Raw genomic sequence first — 14,505 nt, 5'->3', positions numbered from 1 at the left:
AATCCAACTTGATCTTAGCAACCTATGATTTGAAGACAATTCAGAATGGAATGTGACCTAATGTGTAATGCTCTCAAGACATTAACAATTGTTCAGGTAGGTGAGGCACTAATCCCAAAATCAGCAATGGACTGGTAGCTTCTTCCAGTCACAGCTGGACTTTTTGTAATTCCAAGGATGTCACAGGACAGGTTGAACAAGAAATTGTTAATATCACCTGTATTCAGTAAACTAGGACTCACTAAGACACATTGGATAAAATTATTTGCAGTTATGTTAAGAAGAAGAAGAAAAGGCTCCCAGTTAAAACCAAATCGAGGTTCGCAGCCATAGCACTACTCATTAGGAAGCATGGTTTACATTATATTCATGTGGACCATACCAGAAATAACATATAAGTAGTGAGGGGAGGACTACTCAGCATCAAGATGGCTATGGAACATGTACTTTGTTATCTGGACAGCTATAAGAATGTTGATTATTTTTATTGGCGCCAAATTGCCTAATTTGGCTAGAGTCTCTTTAACTATCTCTAAGTAAACATAAATAGTATTTCCAAGCTTTTTCCTATGAAATTGAATTTAAGAAGTAAAAAGAGTTTTCAAAAAATACATTTGGTCTTCTAGACTTTGGTTTTAATCGAGGCACCGTGTTCCTCCAAATGGACTTTTGCATTTTACTTTCCAGAATGCTTTGCATTCTGCTTTCCAGATAGGGTAAAAGATTAGAACAAATTTGCTCGAGGCAAGTTGCCTGAGGCAAGCTACTACTAGGCAAGCTATGCTAATACCTGGAGGGGATGAGGGGTTCCTTGAAGCAGCCCACATTTCATAACACTGATTCACAGAAGCCTGATTGTCTTGATTCCTCCCTCTAGGTTCAAAAGCCCCAGAAATCATCATCTAGCTCAGCAAAGCACACCATCAACATTCCTGCTTCTAGAAAGCAAAAGATTGAAATGCCGGGCACATAACCATCAATCAGGAAGCCAAGGTAAGCAAAGAAAGGGGAAGTGGCAGAGAACACAAGCTGTGGAATTCCAATGCTACCATGTCCAGGTGGTATCTGTAAGACAGTGAGACCTAAGGAAAGAGTGATTCAAACCAGTAAGATAGCTCTTATCAGCTACCAACATTCATGCAGATGTAGGATGGGGTGATGGCAGTGAGACTCTGCCATTACCAAAGAAAGAATGAGGAAACCCACACCTGGTATCCAGCAATATCACATTGGAAAGGAGCACCTCTGAAGCCTTCATTCCGGCTGCACATGACACGGCTACCTGGCTCTCAGCTCAAGCTGAGAAATCAATTAACTTCTTGATTTCCAAGTCTCTAAGATGAGGTGAAAGCAGCTGATATTTCAAAAGAAACTCAATGATATGAAAGCCTATAGATCCTACTATATTTACTGAGTTTTGGTTTGTTTTTTTAAAGAAAAATGTGAAATGCCAAAATAAAGAAAAGGACAAATCCATCTTTCTGGTTCACATCTTCAACCTTTCTTCTTCTCTCCCTCCTCCTCCTCCTCCTCCCCCCCCCCCCCAACTCTTCCTCTGCTCACCGTCCTATGCATCCAAACCCAAACACTAATAACAGCTCTTTTCTCCAAAGAGCTCAGCCTGTTGGGAAGAAAGTTTGGGCACTATCCATGCAGGTAAGAAGTAATCAGGATGACAAGGTGGGGAAAAAAGAACAGCAGCAAGTCAGAGTCCCATTGGCTTCTGCCTGTCCTGACTGGCAAAAGCAGAAAGCAAAGCCTCAAACCAGTTCTCTGACAGGCCCCAACGCCTCTGCAGCACCCCCCGTGTAATTACACACTTGAGTGACTGGACTCTGAAGAAAATTGAAGGCCTGAGCTCCGAACAGCTGCCATTTTCTCTCTCCATCACACCAGCGTGATTACTTGAGAAATGAACAGCCCCGGCTCAAAGCTACTCCAGAATTCTCAGAGGAAATATGGCTCCGTGTTCCAATAATGAGATTCTTAAGGCAAGCGTTACTTACAATCACTCCGCAAAAGGAGCGAGCCGAGCCCCTATATCTTACAAATTAGAATTTAAGAAACCCAGCGACAGTCTTGGACGATCATTACTCTTCTGCTGCTCCAAGGATTCTGGGCTTTGGTCTATTTTTAGTGCAGAAAACTGTTAAGTCCTTAAAAAGGTAATCATAATAAAATGAAAACTCACCATCATTAGCTCCCTAAAAAGGCAAATACACCCCATTTTAGGTCCAAACTGAGAGATTCTTCCACTCCCTCCTCATTACCCTTTTCTGCTGCAAAGTCTTGTTTTATCCAAATGAGAATTAGCAATCCTTATGTTAAAATTTAAAAAAAAATCTAACTAGTCACAGATATCTTCCTTCTTTTGATTGAAAAAAAATCATCAAAGTACCATAGATAATAGCACTTCTTTGCTGAAACCTGTCACTTGGGGAAGTTGAAATATTTTATACTGCTGATATATATTTTTTTCTTTCAAATGCATCTTCTGATTTCCCCACCATCTAGCCATTCTATGGTAGCAAAGGTAATGAACTCTCCTTGTAATTATGTTTTTAAAGGTAGCTATTCTAAAAAAAAATGTTATATCCTTGAGAGTTAACCACCTAGGCAGACATGAAGTTGTGGCACTGTTGTTAAACACAAATGTGAGGTAGGTAGTTTCCCTTTATTCTAAACTATGGAATAAAAAAACAGCAGTGGCAATTTATAGTTTTTCTTTTTCCCCCTCCAAGAAGAAAGAATGGAATTAAGGTACCAAAAATGTCAATTCCACAAAAGGACAAGAGAGGAAACTCTAGGAGTAAAATGGTACTTTGGTCCCCCCAAAAGGCAAAAAAGGCAGCCATAAGGCAGCTGTTTATGGGTTGGGGACTCTAACAATAGTCCTATGAAACTCTGATTCTAACAACTAACTCAATCAGAAGAATCTAGGAATGAAGAACTTACATACTGTGTTTAAAAATCCTTAAGTTCACAAAAATTCTACCCACTGGTCAAATGTACATTAATTCTATTCACATTCTCACCTTTCACTCCCACTTTCTACTAGCTCTCATATTACGAGGTTATAGGGACAAAAGCATGCATCCACTACCATTACAAGAATCTGAGCTTGGAGTTCTATGTAAGTAAAACAGAAAGGGACCAAAGAAGATGCAGAATAAATTTAAATTTCTTTGGTGTGAGGGGCAGTACTGGATTTCTAACACTGTTTTTCATTCTTACGTTTTGGGACGTAATAGCCACTGCTGACATTCATGGAAAAAACAAGAGTTCTGAAGAAAAATTATACTGGCTAAATAAGACTCAGTTTTAAAGCTACTGTCATGAGTGACACCAGGAAGCACAAGGCATCTCTCAGCAGAATCAAGAGATTTGAGTTCCTGTGCATGATTGCATGCATAATAGCCAGAACAATCCTTTCCTGACAGGAGTAGGTTCCTTTAGGTCAAGGACAGAGGTAAAGGTGAGAAACCATTCATCCACAACTCAAGCGCCATTCATGCCAAAATTACAGGAGACAAGAAGCTTTTCCTCTGACCACAGAACCTCAGAAGGAGAAATGTTTTCTCAACAACATCAACCATCCTTACAGGTTCTGAAAAATGGTACTCACAATAAGCATTGTGACCAGAAGATTCTTCTTGGTGACTTGAGCATGAGAGAAGATATAGTTTAGCACAGTGTTCATGTCACTCTTGTTCTCTTCTCGAAGGGCAAACACACATTTGTCATAGTGACCTGCAAGCAGCAAAAAGAACTGGTCCTCATCTATGGTTGAGTGTTCACATTTACATGCCATTTGTTTGTTTGTTTCATGTCTATAATTCACCTGATAAGCAGTGAAACATTGTAAGAATTTTCTTAGATAGGGGCACCTGGGTGGCTTAGTCAGTTAAGCGTTCGACTCTTGATTTGGGCTCAGGTCACGATCTTGTGGTCGTGCAATGGAGCCCTGTGTCAGGCTTTGCACTGGTGGTGCAGGGCCTGCTTGGGAATTCTCTCTCAAAATAAATAAAAATTAAAAAATTAAAAAAAAATTTTTTCTTGGATGGATTTGTACAGAATTGGTAATGAGGTTTAGTAAAAGAAATGCCGGTAGGAATCAGGCAATCTAGTGCAAGATCTGGGCTCAAAGCCTAGCTGTATTACCAATTTCCAATGTGCTTCTTGGCAAATCGTTTTCCCTCTCTGAGCCTCATTTGCATCCCCCACCCCCCCAAAAAAGGTAGAGGGAAGGTTTGTCTTAGAGACTGAGCTGTTGGTGGTAATTCCAATCCTCACCCTTACTCTAAACTCTCATTTAGTTTCCTGAAATGATTTCCTTAGAAGAGAGGATTCTGTTGCTTAAAAAGAAATGTCAATACCATTAAATTTGATGATCTTTAAAGTCTGCCCCAGCTTGAGATTCTGGCTTCATGTCTGACTCACTGAAAATGTTTCACCCTAACTATAAGGAACAGGTTTAGGTTTTTGTTTTTGTTTTTGAAGAGGGGGCAGAACGAGGGTGAGACTCCCAAGCAGACTCCATGTCCAATGCAGAGCCCAATGGGGGGGCTCAATCTCAAACCGTGAGATCATGACCTGAGTTGAAATCAAGAGTTGGATGCTTAACTGACTGAGCCACCCAGGTACCCCTAACTATATGGAACAGTTTTAGCTCAAAAATAAAGCAACACAAACTTATCAATATCTGTAAGGGGGATGGTTGTTACCTCTGAAATCAACATTTTGCCCTGTGAATCCATGAAACAGCTAAACAACACCTAGCCATTCCAAATCCAAACTAAGGCATAGATCAAGGAGAACCTTGCATTAAGTCAAAAGGTCTGCAGGGAGAATACAATTATGTACATCTTCATTGGCCCTTCATAAGGCCACCAGGGGTAGGTTAGTTCTGTCTAGGAAAGCTGTTTTGCCACAGAAACATAAGGATCAGGTTTACTGTAGTGATATCTACAACAGCATAGAAGTAATATTCACTTCTTCAGAAAACAGCTTACTCCAGAATTAAATTTCCAAGCAAAGGAGAATCAGTGTTTGAATAGTCTCAATCAAGGTCAGAATTTTATGAAATTATGAAAATACTAAAGGATTATCATCTCAATTCAGATTCCATTTTAAATTACAAACCAGAACAGTTCGACTGCATTACTATGGATTCCTAGAATACTGAGTACATTCAACCAGGGTAACTCGGTTCTGTTTTAAATATTAAAGATAAATATGAATTTTTTTCAATATGAAACTAAATATATCTGAATAAAGAACTTAATTCAGATATATTTGAATTAAGAATTGACAATTTCATATAAGACCTATTTAGAACAAAATAGAATTAGTTGTCCTATATAAATTCATACTTTTCCCAACCAACACTTAACTTTGAAGGCACAACAGAAATATGGTAAAGGGAATTACTAGAACCAGGACAGATAAAAAGAATATTTACCCAGGGAAAAGACAGCAGAGACACTAAGCAGAAAGAAAGCAATGACACCACATTTTTAAAAACCTTTTGTTGTGAGATATACATACAGCAGAATAAATACCCATATAACTACCATCTATCTTAGAACATTTTTAATTATCTTTGAAGGATCCTATGTGCTCCCCCTCAGAAATACCTACTAAGCTGAATTTTATGTTACTCACTCTTTTGCTTTTCTTTACATTTATTCCATTTATGTCTCAACATTATGTTTGTGAAACACATCCTTCTGTTCATATGTATAACTTGGTTCCTCAACTTTCATCGCTGTATAGTAATCCATTGTAGGAATATACCAAAATTCAATTATTTATTCTACTTATGTAATTCTAATGGTTTCCTATTTTGCTGTTATGAACAATGCTGCCAATAAATAGTCCCATATATGTCTCCTTACAAACATGTGTAAGAGTTTCTCTAAAGTTTATTATCTAAGAGTAAAATTGTGAGGTTGAAGAATCCATAAAACATTCAACTCTATTAAGTTCTGACAAACTTTTCCAAAGTGGTTTACACTTTGGAAATTTGCACTGTTACAGAAGTAGTGAAAGATGATTTTTTAATTTTTGCCAATCTTATTGTGTTTTTGGCTTTCTCTAATTAGCAATGAGATTGCACATCTTTTCAATTTGTGGATCATTTGTATCCTTCCTTTTATGAATTATCCTTTTATATCTTTTGCCTATTTTTTTTTCTTTTGCCTATTTTTCAAAGAGGTTGTCTTTTTACTTATTTACTAACCCCTTTCATTATAGGCGTAGGTTTTATAAGTACCTTCTCCCACTTTGTGGCTTATGTTTTCAGTCTCTTTATGGCATCTTTTCATCAGCCTTTTCCTTTCTAGTTTACACTAGATGTGTGGTTTACACTAGATGTGTGTCTTCCATGACAAATCCTTCCCTACCCTGAGGTCATACGGCTATTCTCTTAAAAATTTAGTAGTTTTGCCTGTTTAGAACATGTTTAAGTCTTTATTAATTCATCTGGAATTGACTTCTGTGCATACGGTTTAAGATAGAGATCCAATTTCTTTTTTTGGTTTTGGAAATAAATAAGCCATTGTAGTAGTATCATTTAATGAGAAAGAAGTCTATCCTTTCCTCATGATCTAAATGCCTGTTCTGTTATAATGTAAACTCATATATGTGTGGATCTGTTTCGGGGCTACTATGTTCCATTGGTCTCTTAATTTTTCCCTATACCAATATCACAATCTCTTCATTAATATGGCTTTAGATTAAACCTTGATATTTCACTGGAAAATCCTTCCACCTTGTATTTCTTTAAAAGTATCCTGGTTAGGGGTGCCTGGGTGGCTCAGTCGGTTGAGCGTCTGACTTCCGCTCAGGTCATGATCTCACAGTTTGTGAGTTCAAGCCCTGCATCGGCTCTGTGCTGACAGCTCAGAGCCTGGAGCCTGCTTCGGATTATGTGTCCCCCTCCCTCTCTGCCTCTCCCCTGCTCATGTTCTGTTTCTGTCTCTCAAAAGTGAATAAATATTCAAAAATAAATAAAATTAAAAAAAAAAAAAAAGAAGTATCCTGGTTATTGTCAGACTTTCCTTTCATGTAAATTTTAGAATTAGCTTGAAAAATTCCGTGAAGATAACCTACTAGGATTTTTACTGAACATCAGTGAATCTGCAGATGAATTCCAGGAGAATCAATACTTTGCAGGTGTACACTCCTATCTAAGACCATGATACTTATTTAGATCTTCATTACTGTTCACTCATAATTTTCTTCAAAAAAGGCTTGTACATTTATTAGACTTATTCTTTAGTGTTCCATATTTTGGGTTGCTATTTTAAGTGGCGTATTTTTCTAAACTGCTTTTCTAAACAATTGTACTATAAAGACACACAAAATTCAACATACATTTGAATTTTGTATTCAACAACCTTTTTTAGACTTTAATTCCAACAATAAATATGTGGATTCTTTGAGCTTTTCCAGGTAGATATCATACATATAACAGTGGCAGATTTATTTCCTTACTCCTTTCCAGTCCTCATACCTTTTAATTCTTTTTATCTTATTGCACTGGCTATGACATCCAGTATGATGCTGAACAGAAGCAGTGAGAGCAGGTGCCCTCATCTTATTCCTGTCTTAAAGAGAATGCTTTCAATTTTACTATTATGCATGAGGTACCCTACAGATTTTTTGGTGGGGAAACTTTATATGTTTAAAGAAGTTCCATCTTATTCTTCATTTGCCAAGAGTTTCTCATGAATGAATATTAAATTTTGTCAAATATTTTTCCCCCATATCTTTAGGTGACCTTGTTTTTTCCTCTTTGAATCCCTTAGATAATAAATCACATTAGTTGGTTTTTTCAATATTAGTCAAGCTTGCATTAGTAGGATAAAGACAATTTGGTTGTGATGTGTTATTTTGTATATACACTGAGGGATTTGGTTTGCTAATATTTACTTGAGGATTTTTGCTGGTTATGAGTGGCACAGCCATCCTTTAAAAGATGCAAAAGGAAGCAAAATACGGAAGATGTTAAGTAATATTTCTAATTATGATGTTTCACTGCCACCTTGTGGCAGGAAGCAATATCAGCAGTATGTAGCTTTTAAAATCCTACCTAGAGGTATTTCACATTTAGAGACTTCATACATCATTTAATGAAGCTCTTCAGAGAAAGCCAGGGATAAATTCCACCTAAATGATACACTGAATAGTACTGGAAAATCTGAGCCTTTTTCACATGTCTGCGGTTCAATCCGTGGATTAGCTGCCAAGAGGCAAGCTCTTCAGATACAGTTTTCAATTTCAGCCTGGTCATGACTCAACCAACTCTCACTAAACAAGGTCAAGAAGACACCAACAGGGAATACTAATCTCTACTAGAAAAATTATCTCAGCCCTTTCCCAGAAGGCACACCAGATTCGCAATCTCATCAAGCTGTCTTTGTTGTTCTTTCTTTGGCACTAGTGGGACATGGAGGTTTAGTTTTTAAGAAAGTGGTGACAGGGCAAGAGTTTGTTAATGGTAGGTGTTAGTGACAGGATGAACTGGCTCTGCTGCTGCACAGTCCTACAAGGAAGCTTTCTCAGAAACAGAGTCCTCAGGAAGAGGTTTACCATTCTGGAACTGTGTCTCTACTCGCAGGTACTGCCGTAGCAGATCCATCACAACAGCCTTCATGTGGCCTCGGATGCCACTTCGGTACCTAGGCAAGCAGAAAAAATGTCCACTGAAAAACCAGACAGGCTAATACTATTAGAATAACAGACTATTTAAATAAGCCCAGAGCTTAAATTCTAAGCCTCAGAAATCTGCCTACAGACAAGAGTTTTTGTGGGTTTTTTTGTTTTATATAAAAGGAAAGAAAAAAAGGAGGACAAAACAAAACCAAAAACCACTTGACAGCCCTACTGAACAACACCCTGGTTCAGTTCCCACTGCTATGTAGAAATGATCATTATACTCCTAAAATGGCTCAGGGATATCTGAAAAATTTATGAGCATCTTAGAGTTGAAAATGTTCTGTGAATGTTCCTTCAGTCCAATAGTTGGCTATGGAAGCTAAGAAGAATGAATGTCTTACTTAGCCTTGTGCCAAAAGAAAAATTAAGAGTTTCATCAAAATTACCAGGAAAAAAAAGCAATGAAATTTCTATGCTTTAATAATTCACAGAAAGATGGAGAACACAAAAGTCATCAGAAATATTTTAGCTCACAGTCTTAAGATATTTAGATATCTAAGGTATTTAGAAAATACCTATATTTCCCAAGACACAAGTGCTTTCTAATAAGTCAAACCTGAGATAAATCTCTTGGTGCGTACTTAGAATAAAGGAAGGTATGGGTATGAACAGGTCTAGGAATCCTATGTATCCTGGGAATCACATTAACTTTACCTCTGTACCAGCTGGACAATGCTCTGAGTGTTCATGAAGAAAACTTCCCGTTCAGATTTCCGGTTCAATGTAGCTGCATGGCTATCTAGGATGTTGGCAATCTAAAGAAGAAAGAGGAAAAAAAATGAAGCCAAACCCAACAAAGCGACCTAAAGCATCAGCCTGTGTAGCATCACCACCAGTAATCTTAATTATAACACAAAAATTTCCATCTTTCACATGCTGGGAGCAGCTGGAAGTTACTGGGCATAGTTCAGAGGCTTGTGTTAAATAAGCAAGCAACTTTTATTTCTTTTCACACTTTCCTAGATGAACTAATGAGTGTAACACAAAAGCTACCATCCTACCAGAGGCCCTTGACAGGCAAGATATGTTCACAGTCAAGGTTCAAACTTTATTCCTCACTTGCCTACCTTAACTCTCTACATGTAAATTAGCTTCACAGGCAAAAAATAAGCATGCTGCTGGGGTAGTAAGAAGTTGCTGCTAATAAAACTACAAATATCCCTCCACTTTAAATTCACAAAATTCCTCTAATTAGGACATAGGCCCAAGAATAAACCTCTATTAAGTAAAAGATTTTTTCTTATAATCACAAATACTTTCACACTTCACATATAGTATTTTATTGGGCTTATATCCTGAGACACATTTGTGAAGGGCACAATACTTAAGACTGCAAAAGTACAACATCCAGACAGAGGATCCAAGCAGGAAGGAATCCCACAACATGAACTCCAGAACTGGTAGCTAGTAGAGAAATGTAACTCTATAAATACCTGCTGGCTGGGAAACTGACAGAGGACTGATGTGATGTTGCTGGCATACTGAGCCATTTCCTTCTTGATAGACTTCTCCACATTTGGGGGAATACGGCCAGAGACACTGGTCATGATATCTTGCAATTCTAGGAGAGGCAAGGAGGGATCTCTGAGGGTCTTCATCAACCGCTCTACCCAGTCTTTTACCTGAGAAGGAAATAAGATCCACACAAAATTAAAACCATCTCCAAAATAAAGTGATATATCTGGATTCAGTATCATGCAGTATTTACTATGAAACTATAATATAGGCATCTAACTCTGCCCTCATTCTCTGGTTTAAATCCCAATTAAATGTGAAGTCAATGACACAGATAAGCAGCAAGGATTTAAAGACTCCACATCCCACAACTAAAGGTGAGAGAGTTTCAGGCCAAACAGCTTTCTTTTCCTCCCTCTAAAAAAATCCTTATGTGATTTTTAAACTACCTTGGAGAACAGTACCCTATTTGTACACCCTTTCCCCAAGAGAAGTGATTCATACCCTGCTACTAAAAAAAGGATCTGGAAGGCAGTATCCATTCATTACGTTGACCAGATTATCCAGGACATAATGGAACACTCGATGGAGCTTCTCGCCTCTCAGTGCTGTGCTCTGGATCCGTGGCAGACTACCCGTGTGAAGCTCAGCCTGTCAACCCCAATGAGAGATCAAGTCACCCAGTACCTTCTAGTCAGGTTACACATACACACTGCAACTTAGAGTCATTATTCAAAACCAAGACATCTCTTTACCATACCCAGCTACAAGGAGAGAAATCAATGGAGGAATCATCAGAGGAAATCATAGAATCTTAGTATCGTAGTAATTTCTGCAAAATCTAGTTCCATAATGCTACAGGCACAAACACAAGGCATGAGATCGGGGGGAAAAAGCATAAGAAAAAACTAGCAAACTACGCATTGAAATCATCTGCCCCTCCAAACTACCCCTACCATGTAATCAACTCTTAGAGAGCAATATTAAAAGTACCCTCCTACTTACCTGTTGGACCTTGCTGGGGTTGTCTAACTGCATTTTGGCTATCACACAGCCAGGGTCAAGAGCTGCTCCAGGCCGTTTGACATAATGGATACAGCCAGACTCTGCTGCTGTTAAGGTCATTACCATCTTCATCACCTGTAACAAAAAATAAATAAAATTACAGCTTAGCCTCTCTTTACAATGAATGATTTAAAGAAGCTAGTTTTCCCTTCAACATCTAAGTCTACCTATCTAACACTATCTCTAATTCCATCCAGAATAATGAGAACCTTGAAATCTCCAACAAAGTAGAAGGAGGGCAATTAGAAAATCTCAGGACCTAGCTTTAGGGATTAATGACAGCTACCGACATTTCTTGTTTCTAATGTTTAAATTGATTTTGCCATAGTTTGTGTTTTACTTGTTTTATACTTAGACTTGATTAACAGTTCAGCCTCCTTATACCCATGATCTAGGTGTTGGTCTGTCAACCAAAGATACCCATGCCAAAATCTGAGGGTCATTCTTTACTCTTCTTTCTCCCTTATCTACCAATTACCAAGCCCTGTCAAACTTCTCAAAAATCTTCCTCGCCAGCCATGTCTTTGGTTTAGGCCCTCATCGTACCTGTTCTAGAGTACTTGAAAAACCTCCCAACAGAATTCCCTATCCTCTATACATCTCCAACGAGGTCACTAAATACAATCATTCTACAGCCCAAATCTCGTTGTATCCGTTGTCTACGTAAAATCCTTTTATGACTCCTCACTGCCTCCAGGGGAGCCTAAACGTCTTAGTGTGTCTCATAAGGTCCTTCATGATCTCAAGTTATGATGACTTACTTGGCATGTTTGCTTGGCACTTCCCATTAAACCTTAGCCAATTCTCAAGCAATATCGATGTACTTGCAATTCCCTAAATATACTATACTCTCTTCTGTGCCTTTGTACACGCCGTTCTTCCCTTTAAACATTTGTCCTGCCCTTCTTCACCTGGTATATTACTATCTACCTTTTAAAGAATTTTCTATTTATTTTAAGTTTATTTATTTTGAGAGAGAGAGAGAGAACAGAGAGAGAGGGAATCCCAAGCAGGTTCCGCACCATCAGCACAAAGCCTGATGCAGGGCTTGAACCCACAAACTGCAAGATCATGACCTGAGCTGAAACCAAGAGTCAGATGCTTAACAGACTGAGCCACCCAGGCACCCCTAAAGATTTTTTTAATGTTTCTTTATTTTTGAGAGAGAGAACATAAGTGGGGGAGGCGCAGAGAGAGAAGGGACAGAGGATATGAAGTGGGCTCTGTGCTGACAGCAGGGAGCCCAACATGGGGCTTGAACTCACGAACCACAAGATCATGACCTCAGCCGAAGTCGGATGCTCAACTGACTGAGCCACCCAGGTGCCCCAACTATCCATCTTTTAAAAGTAAGCTCAAAGTCCCCTCTCTTTCAGGAGGTCCTCCCCTACTATCCACCATATCCACCAGCTGCACCCCAATTTGGGTTAAGTGACCCCCCTTGCACTCTGTGCTTAACTCTCTCGGAATTCATATTTCATTACTTGTCTGTTTTGTGGCCCCACTCCACCTATCTTTATTTTATTTTTTTTCTTTTTAACCAACCAGTAAGCACTGTTGTTGCCCAGTATCTATCTTTGGAGCAAGAGATTCCTCATCTGTCAGAGAAAAACTGTGAGCTTTTTATTTGTTTTTAAAATCATGTTCATAAGCCAATTAAACCAACTGATGCTCTTTACTTTCTTTTTCTTTTCTGTTACTCTTCAGTCCTAGTCCATCCCAGCAGATGCTTTCCCCACCTTCCCCCCCACCCGCCCATGCCCTGAGAGGCCCACCACCACCCTGACCTCAATCTCAGCATAGCACTGGCCAGCAAACACATGGCCTCCATCCTCCACAATATACTGGATTAACTTCCCAGCAGAAGGTGAGCGCATCACTGAAGGGTCATTTTCCTTCTCAAACACACAGGTCTTATTGCCAATTGTGATACGATATCTAGGAGGTAAGTAGGAGTATGTAAGCCAATAAATAAAGCACCTTGGGTTGTAAAGGAAAATGTCAGAATAATGTCAATCTGAAATAAAACAAAACACAACAAAAAACCTACAACCCTCCTTCCTCAAACTGGAAACTTTATTCTATATACACACAGGAAAACAGAACATTCATCCCATCTTTGCTGACAATGCACATAGACAAAATCTCCTTCAATAAGGGTCTAAATTATGGTACATCTGTATAATGGAATATTATATGACCATTGAAAAGAATAGACAACTCTATTTTAAAAAAAGAACATGAAGATGATGATGATATAATAACTAACAACTAATAACAACTAATAATTTCTTGAATGCTTATTATGTCCCAGGCAATGTTTTAAGCACTTTACATATGTTAATTCATGAAACTGTCACACTAACGTTGAATAACTGGTGTTGAACGGTCTATGATAGCTGTTAAAGGAAAAACAGAAAGTGCAGAACAGTATCTAAAGGTTATTTTTACTTGTGAATGTATGCAAAAGAAAAACACAGTATGTACATATATAAAAATTATATATCCACATAAAATTTCTGCAAAAATAAACTGTTAACAGTGGTTGATTGAAAAGATGAGAACTTATTTTTCATTCTCTACTCACATTGGAGTGGCAGAGAAACAGTGTTTTTAACTGGAAATAAACACTTTTGTACTCTTGAAATCTTTGTTAAGTACATGTACTATTCTTTTTATTTAAAAAATTACACCCAAATAGGCCCTGAAAAATTCCAAGAGCTGGTGACTACTGAGAGGAAAGGCTGATACAATGACCAGCAAATGGACCTCACACAGTCCCTTACCTATCCACTTCCTCCTTCATGTATGTGGTATAACTGCTGCCATCATAGGACAGGAGCAGCCCTCCATCACTCAGCCGATGCACATCTACTTCTACGCATGAGCCGTTCATGATCACCACATACGAGTTGGGGGACTGTCGAGTCACCTGTAGGGAATGAGAACCAGAAGGGACAAGTCAGTGTGTCCCTTCCAGGTGGAACCCCAGACAAAATTTCAGTACCTTAAAGATATAGGTAAGAAAGCTCTGTCAGAGAGGAAGGTGCTCTTAGCATCACTATCTGTGGGCATGGCTCAGCCCTGTTGCAAGCTAACAGGGTGACCCTAGATGCTTTTCCCTAGTCTGGTTATTCTCTGACTCCTGATCTCTTGGCTGCATATGTCACATTGAAGAGCACTAGAACACTGACACAAATGACTGTAATTTCACTAATACCCTATCCTGCAGTAAACCAAACATTTCCCCCATATCTTGACCTT

General features: G+C 38.6%; 1 protein-coding gene across 8 annotated transcripts in view; it reads right to left on the bottom strand.

Annotated features, from left to right (window-relative positions):
• Nucleotides 1-14,505, bottom strand: part of ACACA (acetyl-CoA carboxylase alpha) — a 277,010-nt gene that overhangs the window by 143,983 nt on the left and 118,522 nt on the right. For all 8 annotated transcript variants that reach the window (XM_042917229.1, XM_042917232.1, XM_042917230.1 and 5 more), the window contains 8 exons: nucleotides 14,028-14,173; nucleotides 13,029-13,179; nucleotides 11,182-11,316; nucleotides 10,681-10,827; nucleotides 10,155-10,343; nucleotides 9,376-9,476; nucleotides 8,596-8,684; nucleotides 3,626-3,750 (listed from right to left, as the gene is read on the bottom strand). In XM_042917229.1, coding sequence (XP_042773163.1) covers nucleotides 3,626-3,750; nucleotides 8,596-8,684; nucleotides 9,376-9,476; nucleotides 10,155-10,343; nucleotides 10,681-10,827; nucleotides 11,182-11,316; nucleotides 13,029-13,179; nucleotides 14,028-14,173 — 1,083 coding nt within the window. The remainder of the gene's footprint in view (nucleotides 1-3,625; nucleotides 3,751-8,595; nucleotides 8,685-9,375; nucleotides 9,477-10,154; nucleotides 10,344-10,680; nucleotides 10,828-11,181; nucleotides 11,317-13,028; nucleotides 13,180-14,027; nucleotides 14,174-14,505) is intronic.

Source organism: Panthera leo, chromosome E1 (assembly GCF_018350215.1).
Source record: "Panthera leo isolate Ple1 chromosome E1, P.leo_Ple1_pat1.1, whole genome shotgun sequence".
Lineage (NCBI taxonomy): Eukaryota > Metazoa > Chordata > Mammalia > Carnivora > Felidae > Panthera > Panthera leo.
This window is presented reverse-complemented; position numbering and strand designations above follow the sequence as displayed.